The sequence below is a fragment of the Pseudorasbora parva genome, chromosome 8, assembly GCF_024679245.1.
Source record: "Pseudorasbora parva isolate DD20220531a chromosome 8, ASM2467924v1, whole genome shotgun sequence".
Taxonomy (NCBI): Eukaryota; Metazoa; Chordata; class Actinopteri; order Cypriniformes; family Gobionidae; genus Pseudorasbora; species Pseudorasbora parva.
The window spans coordinates 45720441-45744624 of record NC_090179.1 but is presented as its reverse complement, the minus strand read 5'-3'; the positions used below and the strand labels follow the sequence as shown (position 1 = coordinate 45744624).

Here is a 24184-nt window from a genome sequence, read left to right as displayed (position 1 = left end):
TAGAGTTGTGCCGCTCAGTTCAGCCAGCTGCTGTTGACTTCAGCTACGAGTATAACGCGCTCTCTATCACTGTATCGGCAAGGAAATGCATTATTTTATTGTTATGAATATAATCTTAGGAATCTATTATTTCGTATAGATGTTTTAGGGGGTTTCTCACAATCAAATGAACGTGATCATGACTGGCTACTTATGCTGCCTTCATGTGCTCTCGGAGTTTCCTAGGTAAAAATTGTACATTTTGAAACTTGAATGCAATGATCTCCTAATCATGACTTCAGAAGTCAGAATTATAAAAATGTCCGATAGCAAATGAAGGCAGCATTACTGACGCTTGGCTGGCCGCTCAGTTCAACTATAGAAAGCATTCTCTTAAACCTATTTAAATAAAAGGGTTATTGAGCTGTTTACACTGTCCTATACAATAAACGAGTATGTACAGCGACATGAAATAAAAATGAACGCAAAAAGTGAGAAAAGAGTGAGAAAATTAATGAAGTACAAACAAGTTTAAACTCTGTTTTCATTTTGATATTTAAATTAATAGGCCTATTCCAGTTTCATTAATGGCATTATGCACTGAAATTACATAAAGTCATTACTCAGAATTTAAACAAAAATTATATTAATTTAGCAGTATAATTAATTTATGTAGATTTTGTAAATTTTTCCCTGTGACACACTGATTTAATGAGAGAGATTCAGTACTTCCTCCACCACTGGTGTTAGAGAACTCGGCTGGCTGAACTGAGCGACCCGCGTCTGTAAGCACCCAGTCATGATCACTTCCATTTGAGTGCTTTAATTGTGAGAAACCCCCTAAAACATCTATAATACAAAATAATAGATTCCTAAGATTATATTCATAACAATAAAATAATGCATTTCCTTGCCGATACAGTGATAGAGAGCGCGTTATACTCGTAGCTGAAGTCAACAGCAGCTGGCTGAACTGAGCGGCACGACTCTAGACGAGACTCTGTGACGTCAACTTCCCTCTTTGATTGATTGGCTACGGGATGAGCTTCCAATCTAGAGCTAGTGGACCAATGGTGATGCTAAGACCCGCCCCTGATTTACATGAAGCTCGAACTGCAACATTTGGAAACGCAAGATCCACAATAACGGTCTGATATAAAAATAAACATTCTTCAGTTTACAGCCTACATACATGTACCATCTTTATTAGAACACCTCTCATTCATTTCTTTCTCAAACACGTTCATAACATCCATTTTGATCACTCTTCCCTGATTTTTACTCAGAAACCTTCTTGTTAAACCCATACTCACTCATCATACCCTCCACAGATTTACACATACTCAAACCTTATTGTCAAACTTACTATTTCCATCAAACCCAGTTTTCACTCGTCATATTTAACTCAAAAGAACATATAAAATAAACAATAACCAGAGATAAGAACAAAGGTAAACTAAAACAATTATAAAAAGAATAAAGAGATAAGATAGGAAGCAATCAGTCGGACATACAGTGCTCAGAGCTCATTCAGTAAATGCTCAGCTGAACAGATGTGTTTTGAGTCTGGATTTGAATGTGGCTACTGTTGGAGCACATATGATCTGTTCAGGAAGCCGGTTCCAACTACGGCTGGCATAATAGCTAAAGGCAGACTCTCCTTGCTTTGAGTGAACTCTTGGTATTTCTAACTGACTTGATCCTGCTGATCTGAGTGATCTGTTGGGTTTGTATTTAATCAGCATATCTGCGATGTATTGAGGTCCTAGCTCATTGAGTGATTTATAAACAAGTAATAGTACTTTAAAATCGATCCTAAATGTAACTGGAAGCCAGTGTAAAGACCTGAGGACTGGTGTGATATGGTCATATTTTCTGGTTCTGCTCACAATCCTGGCAGCAGCGTTCTGTATGAGCTGCAGCTGTCTAATGGTCTTTTTAGGAAGGCCAGTGAGAAGGCCATTACAATAGTCCACCCTACTGGTGATGAAAGCATGAACCAGTTCCTCTAAGTCTTGCCTGGAGACAAAACATCAAATCCTTTCAATATTTTTCAGATAATAGTATGCTGATTTAGTTATTGCTTTGACATGACTACTGAAACTCAGGTCTGACTCTAAAATCACTCCAAGATTCCTGACTTGATTTTTTGTTATCAGGCCTTTAGCCTCAAGATATGCGTTCACCTTGGGAATTTCATCTTTGTTTCCAAATGTAGTGATTTGGGTTTATCTTTGTTTAACTGAAGATAGTTTTGGCACATCCAGTTGTTAACTTCATCAATGCATTTGCACAGGGAGTCAATGGGGCTGTAGTCATTAGGTGACAGTGTTAAGTAGAGCTGGGTGTCGTCAGCATAGCTGTGGTAAGAAATATTGTTATTTTTCATTATTTGGCTCAGTGGCAGCATATACAGGTTAAACAGGAGTGGTGCAAGAATGGACCCTTGTGGGACTCCGCATGTCATGGATGTCCACTCAGACTTATGGTCTCCTATACTCACATAATAACCTCTCCCTTCTAAGTATGACCTGAACCATTTGAGGACCATTCCAGAAAGCCCAACCCAGTTTTCCAGCCTGTCTAGAAGTATGGTGTGGTCAACAGTGTCGAATGCAGCACTGAGATCCAGTTGTACCAGAATTGATGTTTTGCCTGTATCAGTTTTTAAGCGAATATCATTTATAATCTTTGAGCGCTGTCTCTGTACTGTAATGTGGACGGAAACCAGATTGAAAATTGTCAAAGTATCCATTTGAGCGTAAGAATTTGTTCAACTGATTAAAAACAACTTTTTCAATGATTTTGCCTATGAAGGGGAGATTTGAGATTGGTCTGTAGTTGCTCAGTATGGAGTTATCCAGATTTCTCTTTTTCAGAAGAGGCTTAACTATTGCAGTTTTAAGGGCGGTTGGAAAAGTCCCATAGAGAAGTGAGGAGTTTACCACGTCTAGGAGATCTGCTTCTAAACAGTTAAACACACTTTTGATGAAAGAAGTGGGGAGTGTGTCTAGGGCACAGTTTGATGTTTTAAGATGCTGTACTGTCTTCTAAAATTTTGCAGTCAATAGCGTCGAAATCTGACATGGTAATTTTCCGAGGGTTTGGTATGATCTGACTGGCCCCAGAGCAACTAGAGGATGTGCTGATCACCTTTCTGATATTATTGATTTTCACGGAGAAGTAGGAAGCAAACTCACTGCATTTACTGTCTGAGAGCATTTCTCTGGGAATGTGACTCGGGGGGTTTGTTAGTCTCTCGACAGTAGCAAAAAGAGTGCGCGTGTTGTTTATGTTTCTGTTTATAATATTTGAGAAGAAGGTCTGTCTAGCTTTGCCTAGTTCAACATTGAAAGCATGAAGGGTGTCTTTATAGATGTTATAATGGACTACAAGTTTTGTCTTCCGCCACATGCGTTCAGATTTTCTTCATTGTCTTTTCATTATTTGTATTGCTGTTGAGTTTCTCCAAGGTGCTTTTTGTTTGGTACTCTTTTTCCTGACTTTTAGAGGAGCAATATCATCAATTACACTCTTAACCTTTGAGTTAAAGGATTCAAGGAGAATAACACCAAGTATATCTGCAGACTCTGTTGATTGAGATAAAGCCTTCATAAACAGCACATTAGTGTTCTCATTTAAGCATCTCTTTTTGACAGAGACAGATCTAGCTTCAATGGCAGGAGAGATTGATATATCAAAGAAAATACAGAAATGATCAGACAGTGCCCCATCCTTAATAACAATTGATGAAATGTTTAGACCCTTACTGATAAGCAAATCTAGAGTGTGTCCACGATTGTGTGTGGGTCCATTTACATGCTGTGTCAAATCAAAAGTGTTAAGAACAGTCATGAACTCTTTTGTTGTACTGGATTCAATATTGTCTATGTGAATGTTAAAATCCCCAGCAATAGCAAAACAGACAAACTCTGAGGAAATTATTGATAACAGTTCTGTAAATTCCTCAATAAAGGCTGGAGAGTACTTTGGAGGCCTGTAAATAATGATAAGCAGGATGCGTGGAGAACCTTTTAACACAATACCCAGATATTCTAGAGACAAATAGTCACCAAATGATACTTGCTGCTCTTTTTAAAGATTTCGATCAATGTAAGCAACACCCCCACCTCTCCTAACAGCTCTGCAGACACTCATAAAAGTAAAGTTAGGAGGGGCTGCTTCATTGAGGACTGTTGCACTACAGTTTTCTTCTAGCCACGTTTCATTTAAAAGCAGAAAATCTAGGTTGTTAGTGGTTATTAGGTCATTGACTAGAAATGATTTGTTCTTAAGTGAACAGATGTTTAAAAGCGCTAACTTAACAGTAATCATTTTTTTCCTCCACATTAATCCTATTTTGACAGGTAACAGGCAGCAGATTATATTGGTTTATTAAATGGCCTGACAAGGCCTTAGACTTTCTTTCACGTAACAGAACAGAGATAGAGAAAGAGGCAGGCACACTAGGTTCCCCCTTGTTTTGTAAACATTTGATAAAGTTACTGTTATCATAGCGGGAACCCAAAACACATCTCGAGACGTCAGATTGTCACGAGCTTCATATATTGCTGCAGTAGCATGCTCTACCCCAGACACAAGGATTGCAAACACTAGTTTCCGACCACCATCGATACATCTCGAAAACAGATTTGAAGTATTAATGAATGAGGGTGATGAATCCCAAAACGTGATGAATGTGATCGAACACAGATTGCATCAGCCCACAGCTAACACTAATGCTAACAGGCGATCAAGGTCGAGCAGAGAGCGGCCCTCAGCTCAGAGCGCAGCCGAGCCAAGGACTCTGATAGTGGGTGACTCTACAGTCAAGGCAAGGCAAGGCAAGTTTATTTATATAGCACATTTCATACACAATGGCAATTCAAAGTGCTTTACATAGAAAGGAATTAAAATAGGGCTAAAAAATGCATAAGAAAAAGAATACAATGTAAAGAGACTTAAAAGTAATAAAATGATGATAACCAAAGAAAAGAACAGGTAAACTAAAACAGTTATAAAAAATTATTTAAAAAATGATGCATAGATAAGGTGCAATCAGTCGGACGTACAGTGGCACAGTGCTCATTCAGTAAATGCACAGCTGAACAGATGTGTTTTGAGTCTGGATTTGAATGTGGCTACTGTTGGAGCACATCTGATCTGTTCAGGAAGCCGGTTCCAACTACGGCTGGCATAATAGCTAAAGGCAGACTCTCCTTGCTTTGAGTGAACTCTTGGTATTTCTAACTGACTTGATCCTGCTGATCTGAGTGATCTGTTGGGTTTGTATTTAATCAGCATATCTGCGATGTATTGAGGTCCTAGCTCATTGAGTGATGTATAAACAAGTAATAGTACTTTAAAATCGATTCTAAATGTAACTGGAAGCCAGTGTAAAGACCTGAGGACTGGTGTGATATGGTCATATTTTCTGGTTCTGCTCAGAATCCTGGCAGCAGCATTCTGTATGAGCTGCAGCTGTCTAATGGTCTTTTTGGGAAGGCCAGTGAGAAGTCCATTACAATAGTCCACCCTACTGGTGATGAAAGCGTGAACCAGTTTCTCTAAGTCTTGCCTGGAGACAAAACATCTAATCCTTGCAATATTTTTCAGATGATAGTATGCTGATTTAGTTATTGCTTTGACATGACTACTGAAACTCAGGTCTGACTCCAAAATTACACCAAGATTCCTGACTTGATTTTTTGTTATCAGGCCTTTAGCCTCAAGATACGCGTTCACCTTGAGAATTTCATCTTTGTTTCCAAATGTAATGATTTCAGTTTTGTCTTTGTTTAACTGAAGATAGTTTTGGCACATCCAGTCGTTAACTTCATCAATGCATTTGCACAGCGAGTCAATGGGGCTGTAGTCATTAGGTGACAGTGCTAAGTAGAGCTGGGTGTCGTCAGCATAGCTGTGGTAAGAAATATTGTTCTTTTTCATTATTTGGCTCAGTGGCAGCATATACAGGTTAAACAGGAGAGGTGCTAGAATTGACCCTTGTGGGACTCCGCATGTCATGGACGTCCTCTCAGACTTATGGTCTCCTATACTCACATAATAACCTCTTCCTTCTAAGTATGATCTGAACCATCTGAGGACCATCCCAGAAAGCCCGACCCAGTTTTCCAGCCTGTCTAGAAGTATGTTGTGGTCAACAGTGTCGAATGCAGCACTGAGATCGAGTAGAACCAGAATTGATGTTTTGCCTGTATCAGTATTTAAGCAAATATCATTTATAATCTTTATGAGCGCTGTCTCTGTGCTGTGATGCCGTCGGAAACCAGATTGAAAATTGTCAAAGAATCCGTTTGAGTTTAAGAATTTGTTTAGTTGATTGAAAACAACTTTTTCGATGATTTTGCCTATGAAGGGGAGATTTGAGATTGGTCTGTAGTTGCTCAGTATGGAGTTATCTAGATTTCTCTTTTTCAGAAGAGGCTTAACTATTGCAGTTTTAAGGGCGGTTGGAAAAGTCCCGTAGAGAAGTGAGGAGTTCACCACTTCTAGGAGATCTGCTTCCAAACAGTTAAACACACTTTTGAAAAAAGAAGTGGGGAGTGCGTCAAGGGTGCAGGTTGATGTTTTAAGATGCTGTACTGTGTCTTCTAAAATTTTACCGTCAATTGTTTCGAAATCAGACATGGTAATTTTCCAAGGGTTTGGTCTGATCTGACTGACCCCAGAGCAACTAGAGGATGTGCTGATCGCCTTTCTGATATTTTTGATCTTCTCTGAGAAGAAGGAAGCAAACTCACTGCATTTACTGTCTGAGAGCATTTCTCTGGGAATGTGACTCGGGGGGTTTGTTAGTCTCTCGACAGTAGCAAAAAGAGTGCGCGTGTTGTTTATGTGTTTGTTTATAATATTTGAGAAGAAGGTCTGTCTAGCTTTGCCTAGTTCAACATTGAAAGCATGAAGGCTGTCTTTATAGACGTTATAATGGACTACAAGTTTTGTCTTCCGCCACTTTCGTTCAGATTTTCTGCATTGTCTTTTCATTATTTGAACTGCTGTTGAGTTTCTCCATGGTGCCTTTTGTTTGCCACTCTTTTTCCTGACTTTCAGAGGGGCAATATCATCCATTACACTCTTAACTTTTGAGTTAAAGGAGTCAAGGAGAAAATCAACAGAGTCTGCAGATATGCTTGGTTTTAGAGATAAAGCCTTCATAAACAGCACATTAGTGTTCTCATTTAAGCATCTCTTTTTGACAGAGACAGATCTAGCTTCAATGGCAGGAGTGATTGATATGTCAAAGAAAATACAGAAATGATCAGACAGTGCCATATCCTTAATAACAATCGATGAAATGTTTAGACCCTTACTGATAAGTAAATCTAGAGTGTGTCCACGATTGTGTGTGGGTCCATTTACATGCTGTGTCAAATCAAAAGTGTTAAGAACAGTCATGAGCTCTTTTGTTGTACTGGATTCAATATTATCTATGTGAATGTTAAAATCCCCAGCAATAGCAAAACAGTCAAACTCTGAGGAAATTATTGATAACAGTTCTGTAAATTCCTCAATAAAGGCTGGAGAGTACTTTGGAGGCCTGTAAACAATGATAAGCAGGATGCGTGGAGAACCTTTTAACAAAATACCCAGATATTCTATAAACAAATAATCACCAAATGATACTTGCTTACATTGATAGAAATCTTTAAAAAGAGCAGCAACACCCCCACCTCTCCTAACTGCTCTGCAAACACTCATAAAAGTAAAATTAGGAGGGGCTGCTTCATTGAGGACTGTTGCACTACAGTTTTCTTCTAACCACGTTTCATTTAGAAGCAAAAAATCAAGGTTGTTTGTGGTTATTAAGTCGCTGACTAGGAATGATTTGTTCTTAAGTGAACAGATGTTTAAAAGTGCTAACTTAACAGTATTAATTTTTTCACCCACATTAGTCTTAGTTTGACAGGTAACAGGCAGCAGATTATATTGGTTTGTTAAACGGCCTGACAAGGCCTTAGACTTTCCTTCACGTAACAGAACAGAGATAGAGAAAGAGGCAGGCACACTGGGTTCCCACTTGTTTTGTAAACATTTGATAAAGGTACTGTTATCATAGCGGGGACCCAAAACACATCACTGAGAGCTGGAATCAGTTGTTTTTGGTTCACCTACAACAGATGGAGGAGGGTGTGGGCCCTGGCGTTGTGACCGAAGAAATCTCACAGGAGGAGGGGGAGCTGGGCCCACAGGCTTTGGTGGTTGTGGGGCTTGACGCTTTTTGGTTGATATCTGGGGGCTCGCAGCAATTGAGTGTGATAGTCTAGTTCCAACAAAAATCAGTTCCTCCATTTTCTCTGAGAAGCCCAGATGCGGGGATGCTGGAGAGAGGAATGACATGTCTGGTGAGAGGGGCTGTTGCTCTGGTGTTATCGGAAGTTGAAGTATGTTGTCCTGGCTTTGCTGTCCATTTTCAAGAAAGTCATCTTTGGGTGCTGAATCTTGGAGCAGTTCTAATCCTTCACAGTCTGTCTGTAGTGAGCTCTGTGGGCAGGGCTCAGCTGGGAGTGTGTCCATGAGCAATTGCTGTGGCTGTGTGGAGTTCTCATTGTCCTTGTGGGATGTGTCAGCCGAGTGTCCATTCAGGAGCTGAAATGAAGTCCTGTGGTCATCCATACTCTGTATCAGGTTGAGTGGGTTAAAACACACAGCTGAAGGATGATGAAGGGAAAAATAAATATTGTCCTTTAGCACTCTTGCACCAAGTTTGTTTGGGTGGTGGCCATTTGATGTAAACAGTTGTCTCTGACTCCAGAAGAGATTGAAGTTATCAATGAAGTTCACTCCATTCATGTTACAGGTTTTTTGCAGCCATGTATTAAGCCCAAGCAACCGTGAAAATCTATTTGTTCCTCTTGCTGGCAGTGGTCCACTGATGAACGACTGAACTTTCAGTTTTCTAAGTGTTTCAAAAAGTTCATTGAAGTCCGACTTCATGAGTTCTGACTGCTCTCTCTGAATATCGTTCTTCCCCACATGAATGATTAGTTGATTTGCAGTCTTATGTTTCATCAGAATGTTCTCAATTTCCCTGTTTACATCAGAAATGGTTGCTTGTGGAAGGCAGCATGTAGTTGTATCTCTGCTGCAAATGTTTCTGACTGTAGAGTCACCCACTATCAGAGTCCTTGGCTCGGCTGTGCTCTGAGCTGAGGGCCGCTGTCTGCTCGACCTTGAGCGCCTGTTAGCATTAGTGTTAGCTGCGGGCTGATGCAATCTGTGTTCGATCATATTCATCACGTGTGGGGATTCCTCACCCACATTCATTAATACTTCAAATCTGTTTTCGAGATGTATCGATGGTGGTCGGAAACTAGAGTTTGCAATCCTTGTGTCTGGGGTAGAGCATGCAACGGCAGCAATATATGAAGCTCGTGACAATCTGATGTCTCGAGTGCGTTTGGGTCTTGCCCCCTGTTTGTGCCATCGATTAGTGTGTTGATCAGTTTCTTGTTTCTCTATCTGTTGAGTAGCACTAAATTTATGGGACTCACCGGCTGTGTGCAGAGGACGTTCGTGATGAAGCTCTGCTGTGTGATTCGTCCGGTTTGGTGGTTCCACAAATAACTTTGTTTCAAGAACTGCAATCCTTTTTAAAAGTCTGTGGCAGTTTGTGCAGCAAGAACCATGGCGGCTAATGGGGCTTTAGCCCCGAATGTTTTGTCAAAAGCCCCGAATCTTTAAAAAAAAAAAAAAAAAAAATCATTTTGTTTAATTTCCTCTCAGTCTTTCAGACTGGAGCGGCAAAAAATGAAGCAAAAGCTCCTTTACCGTGTGTGTGTGTGTGTGTGTGGCAGTCGGCAATGCGTCGCAATCCCTGTCATCAGGGATTGGCGGGCTTTTGTATTTCACCGGCGTTGTAGTTAACTATAGTTAACATGGACACTACACATTTTTTTTAAAAGGAACACTAAACCTCACCGGCCAGAGAGAGATTCTGCGTCAGTCGAAAGTGTTACAGGTTTGTGAATCCGCTGTTGTAACACTTGAGTTACATGACTGTATTGCTGGCTAGCTAGTAACTCTACTCTACGTTAGGTTTTACTTATTAAGGCGAGACACGACGGGTGAAAACAAAGTCAATTTTGAGATTTTGGGCCAGTTTACTCCCTTTACATGTAAGCTTTCATGTCACAATAAAAAAAAGGCAACATTACACATTTAAGGGTGTTATTTCATTATATTTTGTCACCGTGCGCCTTTAGATTTCTACCTGAAATCATCCAAAGTTATTCTAACGCGAGCTCCCGCGCCGTCTCCATTCACAGAAACATGTCATTCGGGCTAGAGAGAAGCAATTCAATTGACTGATAGACAACTACTCTGTAAGTGTTTGTAACTTTTCTCATTTGATTGTTTGTTCATTTGTTGTTGGATAAGTGTGTCTGTGTAGTGCTGAGGTGTGTATTATTAGTTTTGGTATATTCTCTGGGTGTGTGTGGGAGTTAGCATTTGTTGAGTTAGCATTTGTTTGGTCATTGCCACGTTGGAAGCGAGTTTGTTGGGGGCGTGGCCAGCGAGGTATTAAAAGCCTTGTGTGTTTGAAACATTTTGGCTAGAGAGAAGCAATTCAATTGACTGATAGACAACTACTCTGTAAGTGTTTGTAACTTTTCTCATTTGATTGTTTGTTCATTTGTTGTTGGATAAGTGTGTCTGTGTAGTGCTGAGGTGTGTATTATTAGTTTTGGTATATTCTCTGGGTGTGTGTGGGAGTTAGCATTTGTTGAGTTAGCATTTGTTTGGTCATTGCCACGTTGGAAGCGAGTTTGTTGGGGGCGTTCCCAGCTGCTTTCAATAACGATACTCAAGTGAGTATAAATAGCGTGATAGTCCGCGGCAGCGGAAGCGGCAGTGTGAAGCCCTCCTTGTGTGAAGACCGACGAGTGTAAAGACTTCAACTCTTCCCAGTGCAAGACCGACGAGTGTAAAGACTTCAACTCTTCCCAGTGCAACTCCTCCTGAGCAAGGACCCCGGCAAGGCACTTGAGTATCATCTTCCTTTTCATTATTTGTGTTCGGCTCTAATTCCTATCTGGCCTTTTCACCATGTGCTTTCAAATCTCAACTATAACTACTAGCACTCGTAAATCACGCTCCGTACGCACGAGACGCCGTAATCCTAATAATTTGCGCTATATCCTAACATCCTCTGCTACTTTACTCTTTATTCCAATTGGTCTCTGGAATTGCCAGTCGGCTGTAAACAAAGCAGACTTTATTTCATCTATTGGGACTCATTCTCAGCTTAGCCTCATGGCCCTAACTGAGACCTGGATCAAACCAGAGGACACTGCCACTCCTGCAGCACTCTCAAGCAATTATACTTTTTCACACACTCCTCGGCCTATTGGGAGGGGTGGGGGTACTGGTTTGCTTATCTCAAATGATTGGAAATTTGATCCATTACCGTCTCTACCGGCCAATTCATTTGAATCGCACTCAATCACTATTACTCACCCTGTTAAAATCCATGTGGTAGTGGTCTATCGTCCTCCAGGTCACCTCGGTAACTTTGTGGAGGAGTTGGATGTGTTACTTTCTAGCTTCCCTGAGGATGGCACTCCACTGATTCTGCTTGGCGACTTCAACATCCATCTTGATAAACACCTAGCTGCAGACTTCAGCACTCTACTGACTTCATTTGACCTTAAGTTAGTATCTACTACGGCTACTCACAGATCAGGTAACCAATTAGACCTGGTCTACACACGCAACTGCTCCACAGACAACACTTTAGTTACTCCATTACACACCTCAGACCACTTTCTCATCACTCTTAACCTCATACTGACTCCTGATACGAAACATACTCCTACACAGATTACCTTTCGGCGTAATCTACGCTCACTCTCTCCCTCTCGCCTATCCACTATGGTTTCATCTTCACTCCCTCCACCTGCTCAGTTCTCAGCACTGGACACTAACAGTGCTACTGAAACTCTTTGCTCCACTCTAACATCCTCCTTAGACAGTTTTTGCCCCCTTTCATCCAGACCAGCCCGCCCCACCCCATCTGCCCCCTGGCTGTCTGAAGTTCTCCGTGAACATCGCTCTGGACTCAGGGCGGCAGAGAGAAAATGGCATAAATCTAAAAACAATACTGACCTTGCCTTTTATCAGTCTCTTCTCTCTTCTTTCTCTACAAATGTCTCCACTGCTAAAACAACATACTACCACAACAAAATCAACAATTGCTCTGACTCTCGCCAACTCTTTAAAACATTCTCCTCTCTCCTTTGTCCACCTCCTCCCCCTCCTTCATCAACTCTTACAGCTGATGACTTTGCATCATTTTTCACCAACAAAACAGCTCTCATTAGCAAACAGTTCTCCTCATCACTAAAGCCCCGTTGCCACCAAAATTACCCGGAACAATTTGTACCAGGAACTTTTTTACAGGAACTTTTCTCCCCCCCAGACCTGCAGCTGTCTGCGTTTCGACCGCGATAAAGTTCCGAGAAGATTAGGCAAATTAGTCCGGTGATGTAGGACTGCACGCGACTGTTCCTCCAAGCCAGTGACGGACAAGGGCTGTCACTTTTTATTCGATATTCGAATATGCATTCGAAGATGACGTGAAATATCCGTAATCGAACTATAAATAAACTATCCGGTTTTTAAAGTGCCATGTAGCGCAATTTTTTTTTTTTTTTTTTACTGTCGGTGCGTTTACATGCCATGGAGCACTGTAATCAGTTTAAAAGTCCAATCTGAAGGAAAATGCTCCATATAAACACCTGATCAATCGTAATAAAAATGCCCAAACTGAATGAAATTGTAATCGTTTTGAGATGGGTGGATAAATCTTTTCATGAATCGATCAAACGAAACATTTCACCATGTAAATGACCTGACCGGATTACTTTTGAGTGTGCGTCCTTATGTGATAACAGCGCGCGCCTTCACCACTGAAGAGCACACGTCGCGCTCATGCACCAAGCATGTTGACAAGAGAGGAAAATACATTTTTCTGAGGGATAATCTTTTTATTTCATAAGAAGTTATGAAGATAATGTTGGCATAATGACACTGTCCCTAAGCCTATGTAAGCAAACAATCAACTTCTTCAACTGCGCCTGACATTAGAATTAATTTTTTCTGAGATGATTATTACACTTTACAACACATGAATAGCTTTTATAAAACCGTAAAGTCCTGGTGGCCGTTGAGAGTTGCTATGGCATCCGTAAACACATTCCAGCTGCTGGAGATGACGGCGTTGTAGATAATTGAATATATTCGAATGCCTTGCTTGATATTTTAATTCCGTTCGAATTAGATTTTTTCCAAAAATGACAGCCCTAGCGGACAGTAATCATTTTTGTGTGTACCGATTGAAAGATTTAGTGGATTTAGTTATTATAAGCTATTTATTTGTTTAAATAATCATCTCAGAAAAAATAATAATTCTTTTGTCAGGCGCAGTTAAAGTAAAAAACTGCCTGGGGCAATATACGCTGTGTCATTACTCCAACATTATCTTCATTATCTTATAACTTACGAAATAAAAAGTTAACCCCTCAGAAAAATTAACTTTCCTCTCTTGTCTTGACTTTTAAAAATGCCGAGTTGAACCTAAATGCTGCGTGAGCTCAACCAATCAGCATGTTCAGCGCCCAAGTCCCGCCCTCGAAAGTTCCTGAACTTTGAAAAAGTACTACCCCGCGAGCAGGACCGTTTGGAGGGGGAAATATTTACCCGGAACTTCATTTATACCCTGGTTCCTGCGGTCTAAACACACGAAGTACCACCCAAAGTTCCTAGTTCCTGGGTAAAGTTCCTGTGGTGGAAACGGGGCTTAACTGACACGCACATCTCAACAACTAACACGAACACGCTTCCATCCTTCTCTCCACTCTCCGAGGCAGATATTTCTAAACTCATCCTTTCCAATCACCCTACTACCTGTCCACTTGATCCTATTCCCACTCACCTCCTTCAGGCTATTTCTTCTTCAATCACTCCTGCACTCACTCACATTGTCAACACTTCTCTTCACACGGGAACCTTTCCCACAGCATTTAAGCAGGCTCGGGTAACCCCACTGCTTAAGAAACCCTCTCTGAATCCAGCACTTTTAGAAAACTACCGACCGGTATCCCTTCTGCCTTTCATTGCAAAGACCCTTGAGCGAGTTGTGTTCAATCAACTCTCTAGGTTTCTTGAACAGGGCAACCTCCTAGACAACAACCAATCCGGCTTCAAAAGCGGCCATTCGACTGAGACGGCCTTGCTCTCGGTAACTGAGGCACTGAGACTGGCAAAAGCAGCTTCCAAATCCTCAGTGCTCATTCTGCTGGATCTGTCTGCTGCTTTTGACACAGTTAACCACCAGATCCTCCTGTCAACACTTAAGAGGACGGGGATCTCAGGATCTGCTCTCCAGTGGTTCAGGTCTTACCTCTCTGGTAGGTCCTACAGGGTGTCATGGAGAGGTGAAGTGTCTACGTCTTATAATCTAGCTACTGGGGTTCCCCAGGGCTCAGTCCTTGGACCACTTCTCTTCTCCATCTACATGTCATCATTAGGTTCTGTCATTCAGAAACACGGCTTCTCCTATCACTGCTATGCGGATGACACTCAACTCTACTTCTCATTTCAACCAGATGATCCTACAGTCAGTGTTCGTATCGCTGCCTGTCTGACAGACATTTCTGACTGGATGAAAGAGCATCATCTTAAACTCAATCTTGCAAAGACAGAATTACTTGTTTTCTCAACCAACCCAGCACTTCATCAAAATTTCTCCATTCAGCTTGGTTCATCGACCATAACTCCATCAAGGACAGCAAGAAACCTTGGAGTTGTGATTGACCAGTTAAACTTCACTGACCACATTACTGCAACAGCCCGATCCTGCAGATTTGCTTTATACAACATTAGAAAGATTAGACCCTTCCTATCAGAACAGGCTGCACAACTCCTGGTTCAAGCTCTTGTTCTCTCCAGACTGGATTATTGTAATGCTCTTCTGGCTGGGCTTCCAGCATGCACTATCAAACCCTTGCAGCTGATCCAGAATGCAGCGGCGAGAGTGGTCTTTAATGAGCCAAAGAGAGCGCATGTTACGCCTCTCTTCATCAAACTGCACTGGTTGCCAATGGCTGCTCGCATCAAATTCAAGGCACTAGTTATCGCCTACAAAACAACCTCTGGCTCGGCACCAATATACCTAAATTCACTTGCTCAGACTTACACACCCTCCAGAAGCTTGCGTTCTGCGAACGAGCGGCGCCTCGTGGTTCCATCCCAAAGAGGCATGAAATCGCTCTCACGGACATTTTCCTGGACCGTTCCTACCTGGTGGAATGACCTGCCGATCTCAATTCGTGCTGCCGAGTCTGTAGCCATTCTTAAAAAACATCTTAAGACACATCTTTTCCATTTGCACTTGACCAATACAGAATAGCACTTACTGATCACCACAGCAACGACCAAAAGCGTACACTCCGGGATCATATCTACGTCTCTCATCCGGATTTGCGCCTTCAGGCGGGTATGTTACATAGTAATCATAACTATCAGAATCCAGTGTTCTGTATATTGCGTGCGTGAGTTTTTGTTGTAGATGGCTATTGCTGCGCGTTTAGCTAGAATACAAAACCAACCCATTGGGCCACTGAATCTGCATTAACGACAACAGCTGGGGCAACAGCCTTAGTCCTAATGGGTTGTAGCTATCTTAGCTATCAAAATCCAGTGTTCGGCACTGTGCGGACGTGAGTTTTTGTTGTAGATGTCTGTCTTTAAAAAAAAAAAAAAAAAAAAAAAAAAAAATTGTGTATTGTGCTAATTAATTGAGATTTCTTACAGCTCTTACAGGTTTTTGGCCTTGTCTGTTCCGTTGCTTCTATTACTCTCCCCTTTTTTGTAAGTCGCTTTGGATAAAAGCGTCTGCTAAATGATTAAATGTAAATGTAAAATGTCATGCCTTATAAAGCTCTCAGTCTCACACACAGCGCTGTCTAATCCTAATATGGGCATTTCCTTTGTAGAACTAACTAACCGCGAAAGTTTGCAGCCGAAAACATCATCTGATTGGTCATGGATTCTGATGTAACAAATCTGTCAGCTAAGCACAAAGTAAACTAAACTGAACTCTAAAGATTAGTAATGATGTTTACACCAAATTCCAATTTTACCTATGCAGGCTAACTTAAAAATAGTCAGATAATGGTTGCCTTTTTTATTTGCCAGGGGTTAAAATGAGTCATCCTTAACATGTTTGGTGTTTTGGATTCACTATAGCTGGAGAACAGTTAAATACCAAACAGGTTGTAGGCTCTACTGTGTGAATTTTTTATTTTTTTTACTGAGTAACTTATTTTCCCAGATAGTATATAGATTTTTAGGCATTCTATTATCTCAATCAGCCTGAAAAATAGTGCATTTAGCTGATGTAAATGGAAAAAAATCTCCCCGGGGGAGTATACCCCCGGACCCCCCTAGGTTTGGGCTAAGCCCCGAATGTTTACATCGTCTGGCTCTGCCCCTGCTTTTCACTCATAGTTACCTCTGACAGAAAACGAAACAATAATTAGAATCTGCAAAACCTGAAATGGCTCAGTGATTTACTTCAGAGAGCAAGTACTAAACACAATCATATATTAGTGTCACTGTCTCTTGATGATGGATGTGGTCAAGAAGCTGTCAGTGATCAAAATATTGATTTTGAAGACGCTGAAAATGAGTTTGGAGAATATGCTCGAGATCACGAATATGAGGCAGATGCTGAATCTACTGGTAAATGAACTCTGACGAGGACAGATGATGATGATGTTATTAAACATCTGCTCAAACTGAATCCTTCCAAGCTCCAAAAGGTAACAAATTGGTTTTATTTTATTCTTCTGTAAGTGTTACTCTAACATCAGGAGTTTTATATATTATCATGACAGGTAGAGGTCTATCCATGTTAAATATAGATCCGGGTCGCTAACGATCATGGTCTAAGTAGTTAACAATGATTTGTTCTGCTGGACTGTTTATTCCTCTTGCATTTTGACGGACACCTGTCCTTTTAATATTGTAACCCAACCACGACGAAATCGGGACACGTCGTAGTTTGTCCATTTTATCTTCAAATTCACCCTTCACCGTGAGTTTGATTGACAATCTGGTGATCTGACCAATCACATCGCCGAATCTGCCAGTTTGTGCGACAAAGCAGTCAGGAGAGATTAATGTTGGTGGACTTGAACTTGAAAACGGTGTGCACTGACGTCTTTCCGCGGTTGAAACAACATTTCTTTTAGTGTTCATTCATGTTTATTTTATGCTTCTCAATGAAGGAAGAGATGATCGGTTCACGAGCAGCTTTAGCTGAGGCGCTAGTGAGCACGACACATTAAAGAGCCACACAAAATGCTTTGTGGTTACATTTCTTTAAAAAAGACAACATTTTAAAGTTTAGACTTTTTCATATCGAAAGTAACTTGCTCTGTCCTGTCTGTCGGCGTGTTGTCAGAATCCTCTTTTCTCTGCGATGCTTTTTCTCTATGTGAGAACGTGTCTCTATGTGAGCATCGACCTTTTCTCCCACCCCTAACACACACACACACTGCCCATAAACCTACCCATCACACACACAAACACACACACACACACACACACACACACACTGCCCCTACCCATCACAGGAAACATGATGGGTTTCCATCACAGGAAACACTTTTACTTTCTCAAAAAAACTGATTTATACGTCTTTTTGACTCTCCTTGTAATACCTGTGTCATACCCATGTCATTATACACATTTGTGTCATCATATTTAACAAAAACAACCACACACACAAATTTATTTTGGTTCTCGTAAAGATTGATCAGTAATCTAAAGGATTAAACTGAATCTCTTCTCTGTTCCAGTTCAGTCCAGCAGAAGAGCTCAAACCCAGAGTCCAGCTGTGTGTCTATGAAGAGTGACCGGTCTATGGGTGAGCCAATAGAGTTTAAGAGTGGAGACAAACGGCCTGATCTCAGGTATATCATCTCTATAAAAGCTATGCTTATAGTATTTAATTTTATGAAGTTTTATTAATATACAGCAGTGTAATGAGTTCAGATCCTGTAAGTGTCAGTCTAATAATGATGATCATTGTGCTCTTGTGTAAAGCTCTATGTATTGTATTGTTCATACATTCACACACTGTAAAAGCTGTTGGTCTGTTACTCAGTTAATGACACAATTACATCAATATCAGTGTGTCTGATTCTTTACCCTCTTCATTCTGATTTAAGGGCAAATCTTCAATCCAGACCAGTTAAAAACAAAACTGTGTTCACGCCTGAGATTCAACCTCAAGACTTTAATGAAAGCATGTGTCCTGGTTTCAGGTAAAATGTGGGACTTTTGTTTAATTTTAGGAGCTGTAATGACATCACACATCATTCAAACACATGATTAATGATTGAAACATTTCAGAAACCGTATGATGTTCTGTGTCCCATAATACAGCAAACAAATCATCCATTTTGTGATCTATGGCTATTTACTTCTCTAACTTGTGTAATAATGTGGTATTTTAATCTTACAGTCATGACTCTAAACCCGCTGAAGTCCTCGACACATTGAGATCAAATCTGAGGAAGAAGTTTGAGTGTTTGTGTGAGGGAATATCAAAGCAGGGAAACCCAACACTCCTGAATGAGATCTACACAGAGCTCTACATCACAGAGAGTGAAAGTGGAGAGATCAATAATGAGCATGAGGTGAGACAGATTGAGACACAGTCCAGGAGAGCAGAAACAGAGGACACAGCGATCAAATGCAGTGACATCTTTAGACCTTTACCTGGACAAGACAAACCCATCAGAACTGTGCTGACAAAGGGAGTCGCTGGCATTGGAAAAACAGTCTCTGTGCAGAAGTTCATCCTGGACTGGGCTGAAGGGAAACAGAATCAGGACGTCCAGCTCATATTTCCACTTCCTTTCAGAGAGCTCAACTTGATGAAGGACAAAACACTCAGTCTTTCAGATCTCCTTCATGTCTTTTTCCCTAAAACCAAAGAAATGGAAATATCCAGTGATCAGTATAAAGTGTTGTTCATCTTTGATGGTCTGGATGAGTGTCGTCTTTCTCTGGATTTTCATAGCGATGTGAGGTTGTGTGATGTGACTGAATCGGCCTCAGTGGACGAGCTGCTGACGAACCTCATTGCGGGGAATCTGCTTCCCTCGGCTCTCATCTGGATCACCTCCAGACCCGCAGCAGCTGATCTCGTCCCCTCTGAGTGTGTCCATCGAGTGACAGAGGTACGAGGCTTCAGTGACCCACAGAAGGAGGAATACTTCAGGAAGAGAATCAGTGATCGGCGTCTGGCCAACAGGATCATCTCACACCTGAAGTCATCAAGGAGCCTCTTTATTATGTGTCACATCCCAGTTTTCTGCTGGATCTCAGCCACTGTTCTGGAGAAGATGATGAGTAGAGCAGAGACTGGAGAGATTCCCAAGACTCTCACTCAAATGTACACACACTTCCTGATCCTTCAGACCAACATCAGACAGGAGAAGGACTATGAGAAGAAAGTGAAAGATGAAGACATGATTGTCAAACTGGGGAAACTGGCGTATCAGCAGCTTGTGAAAGGAAACCTGATCTTCTATGAGGAAGACCTGAGAGAGTGTGGCATTGATGTGACAGAAGCATCAGTGTACTCAGGATTGTGCACTCAGATCTTCAGAGAGGAGTTGGGCTTGTATCAGGGGAAAGTCTTCTGCTTTGTTCATCTGAGCCTTCAGGAACATCTAGCGGCTCTATATGTGCATCTCTCCTTTATAAACAAGAACATCAATGTGTTTAACCAGATCACCAAACCAACTAATGGAGACACAGCTTCACTATCTGATCTCCATCAGAGAGCTGTGGATGAGGCTTTAGACAGTAAAAATGGCCATCTGGACCTTTTCCTTCGTTTCCTTCTGGGTCTGTCAGTGGAGTCTAATCAGAGTCTCTTACAAGAACTAAAGACACAGACAGGAAACAGCCCTCACAACAATAAGAAAACAGTCGACTATATTAAAGAAAAGATCAGTGAGAATCCCTCTCCAGATAAATACATCAATCTGTTTCACTGTCTGAATGAACTGGGTGATCTTTCACTGGTGAACGAAGCTCAACCTCATATGAGAGGCGGAGGATTACGTGCTGTGAAACTCTCCTCATCTCAGTGGTCAGCTTTAGTTTTTGTGTTGTTGTCCTCAGAGAAGACGATGCAGGAGTTTGACCTGAGCAGATTTATTGGATACGGAAATGATGAGTAAGTAACACTGAGTTCAATCATTACAGTCTAAAACATTATGACCAAAGAGAAACACAGAGATCAGAGGTGTTTAAATCACGGGGCACAGATTGATTTCTGGGATATTGTTCATAATTTGCGGGTGTTTCTCAAACGGAGGCTGTGTCCTAGTAAGGCTGCAGATCTCGACTGCCACGTCATCAAGCGCCTCTGAAGGCCGTCTCAGTTTGAAGGATCCTTCGTTTCGCATCTTTAATTCAGCTCAATCACCCACAATCCTTTGCACACATTCACATTCATGAAAAAGACCTGCTGGAGTACGAGTCGGCCCTGAGCTTATCTGAGTTCATTATGAAATGTAAGACACAAATAATGTTTCCAGAGATGAAGGCACGTTATCTTTTAGTTTTGGTGTAAATTAATCACTCGACAATAAACTGCCAATAATGTGAGCCACTGGAGACACAGACGGCTGTCGTTCACTGTATTGCATTCACAGAAAAGCCAGTTAATATAAAGATTTTTAATAGTCAGCTTTATTTATATAGTGTTTTTACAATGACGATTGTTTCAAAGCAGCTTCACCGTGTTAAACAGGAAAATATTGCAACCAAATTTGATTGGGCTGTACAGTCGCTCTGGAGAAAACGGTGATGTTATCTCGGCCTGTCACGATAACACATTTTGCTGAACGATAAATTTGCCAAGAAATTATTGCAATAAACGAAAATATTTTTGTTCTGAGAATTTTCATCCAAAATAATGATAATGGCGTCAGGGCCGTTTCTAGCCTTTCTGGCACCCTAGGCGAGATTCATATGTTGCATATTAAGGGCGGCCCGGTTCACCAAACCCACGGTTCGGTTCGGATCACGGTTTTAGGGTCACGGTTTTCAGTTCTGTACGGTTCTTGTTGTTGTTTTTTCTTTTAATCGTTAACACTCCAGAAATTTACTTCATCATATGATATTATCCACAATTTAGGATACAGTATTAAAAAATGGTTATATCATGTAATCATGCACAAACTGAACTTGACTTGACCATCTCTGAGGAAAGCTAGGTGAGATTTTAGGTGAGACGGCAAGAGAGAAGACATTGATGACATGCTTTTCATTTATTTGGTCAAAAAGGAGAATGTTTATTGCTATCTCTACAGGAACGTATGAGCCTTTAGCACACACAGATTGAACTGAAGAATTAACTTGCATTTATCAAACTGCCAACTTCAGTGTAGCTTTAAGCCTTGTTTAAACTCCACACGAGACCCCATTTCGCTTGGCGGTGTGCACGGCAAATTTTGTAACTGCGTGCGGCTCCGCAACCGAAGAAGCTCGAGTTCCAGCGAATCTGGCCGAGCATGACGTCTCATCACGCCGGAACCCAGTCTGCGTGTTTAGTATACACACATCCGGCAAAAACACTGAAGTAAAGCAGCACCACCATTACTGCGTGCCTTGCTGCTGAGTTTTGGCCACTGCCTGACATCATATACCCAATGTTCCCTTTCACCAGACATTTCATTTCATGAGCAGGATCCGCTTTCATTGAAATGTCACTAGAGGGCGCCGGCAAGTGTCACACTGTCACACTTCACAGGCACACAGTAATGGCGGCAGGCAAGATGGCGGTGCCCATTCACGGCGGATGTGTGTATAACTTTCATTTAAAAAATGAAATATTGAATGCAAACAAAAACATCTGAATTTCCCAAATGGGGTCAAGCAAGTCTAACTATTTAATCAATGTAATTAGTGCCACATAATAATAACCTTGGAATATACTAAGGAGAGTAAAGAGCTGGATGATGTCTTAAATTTTATTTGTATGATGAGTAAATATTATATTGACAAAGCAAGATAGGCCTACCTACCTTAATTTCAAACCTACAAAGTATTTGCTTATGATTAATGTTATGTTTAAATCCAGGTAAGCATGAGGACAAGAAATTTCCCAATTCTCAAAGTTTTATTCAGTCCACAAGCAGGACAAACAAACCAACAGTGCCAGATGGTTACGTCGACAGCAGGTGCAACAACTCTTCCATTCTAACGCCCGTTTCACACATACTCCGTCTGCAGTGTGTGTGCGGTGTGTATTTTTTCCCGTACCCATGTTAACGGATGACAGCTTTCACACTGCACGCGGATGCGGTCCGTCAGTCCGTTCCCGGTGCGTTGCGTCTGCAGCAGTGCACGGATCGTTTTCACACCGAGTCTATTTTTTGCTGCGCTGCGTTGCTGCATTAAAGTGATAGAACATTGTTCGCATTAAAATAAACATGTACTGACGCGAAAATCTAGTAATTTAACCACAGATGCATATCATTTAAAATATACTCTTGTTTCAAAGTCAACACATGGCTTTTTTTCTCAAGTAAAGCAACAAAACGACACCTTACCTGGCATTTAGGTTAAAAAAAGTGCCATAATGGAGAGCACTCGTACTTTCTTGGAGGTGAAAAGCAAATTTCTTTTTGACCTGCAGGATTTCTTTTAAAAGGGTGTAAAAACGAAAGAAAAGACGAGAGTCGGCTGTTTTTGAATAGACTATTGTACGTTTCTAATTTAAAATGTTTGTGATTTAAGGCTATAACCTATGTTTAAATAAAAAATAATGAATCAATGCTGTGTTTGTGGTGTGCAACAGCGGATCAGTTGCGGACTGCAAACGCAGCATAAGTGAAAGCACAACAGGGTGTGGGGCTCCTGCAACGCACACGCAACGCAACACGCACCGCACACGCACTGTAGACGGAGTATGTGTATGTGAGACGGGCGTTACGATACCCTTTTTATAGGTAACAACATGTGAACTATAGCGCCATCTCCTGACAAATACACAAACACAACAATTAACATTTATTATCAACTCTTCAAAAGTCACATATTCATTGTTCTTTATTGTTTATTTTGTATTGATTTATAGTTATGCAATAAATAAAAAACTATCGCGGTACGGATCGAGTGGTAGTAATTCAAATAACTGCCGTAAATTGCTTTGCCATGTCAAACAGGAAGAAACATTTTCGCGCATGCGCAGAACAAATCGTGTGTGCGGTACGGATCGAGTAGTGACAACACCTTCCCAAACGGATGAGGCGCAGGCACAGTCAGCGAGAGAGACGAGGAAAACAAACAAGAATGCAAATGGAAATTATCACGGCCGGAAAAATGATCGAGCTCATTTATTTTTATTGTGCGATTTATTGACTATTGCGACAGGCCTAATGTTATCAGCTCATTTCACACCGTAGAGTTTGTGGCCTGACCATTATTCACCTCTGATATTAATTATTATTTTTATTATCATCATTAATAATTCACTTATTTTTTATCTTTATGGTCAAACAGTGGCAGAGTAAACACAGCAGATGAAGTTCTTCAGAAGCTGCTGCCTGTGGTTACAGCAACTAGATCAGCTGAGTAAGTAACACTGAGAACAATCATCTGTGTGTGTGTCTGTGTGTGTGTGTGTGTGTGTGTGTGTGTGGTTACAGCAACTAGATCAGCTGAGTAAGTAACACTGAGAACAATCATCTGTGTGTGTGTGTGTGTGTGTGTGTGTGTGTGTGTGTGTGTGTGTGGTTACAGCAACTAGATCAGCTGTGTAAGTAACACTGAGAACAATCATCTGTGTGTGTGTGTGTGTGTGTGTGTGTGTGTGTGTGTGTGTGTGTGTGTGTGTGTGTGTGTGTCTGTGTGTGTGTGTGTGTGTGGTTACAGCAACTAGATCAGCTGAGTAAGTAACACTGAGAACAATCATCTGTGTGTGTGTGTGTGTGTGTGTGTGTGTGTGTGTGGTTACAGCAACTAGATCAGCTGGGTAAGTAACACTGAGAACAATCATCTGTGTGTGTGTGTGTGTGTGTGTGTGTGTGTGTGTGTGTGTGTGTGTGTGTGTGTGTGTGTGTGTGTGTGTGTGTGTGTGTGTGTGTGT

The 24184-nt window shown here is 41.2% G+C and overlaps 2 protein-coding genes across 2 annotated transcripts in view; both read left to right on the top strand.

Moving 5' to 3' along the window:
- Nucleotides 1-24184, top strand: part of LOC137084567 (NACHT, LRR and PYD domains-containing protein 12-like) — a gene marked incomplete at its 5' end in the record, with an annotated part of 382843 nt that overhangs the window by 256187 nt on the left and 102472 nt on the right. The gene's annotated exons all lie outside the window — the stretch shown is intronic.
- Nucleotides 16723-20267, top strand: LOC137085228 (NLR family CARD domain-containing protein 3-like). The gene is made up of 4 exons (XM_067451789.1): nucleotides 16723-16727; nucleotides 17868-17981; nucleotides 18240-18335; nucleotides 18536-20267. The coding sequence occupies exons 1-4, from the start codon at nucleotides 16723-16725 to the stop codon at nucleotides 20265-20267; spliced, it is 1947 nt and encodes a 648-aa protein (XP_067307890.1).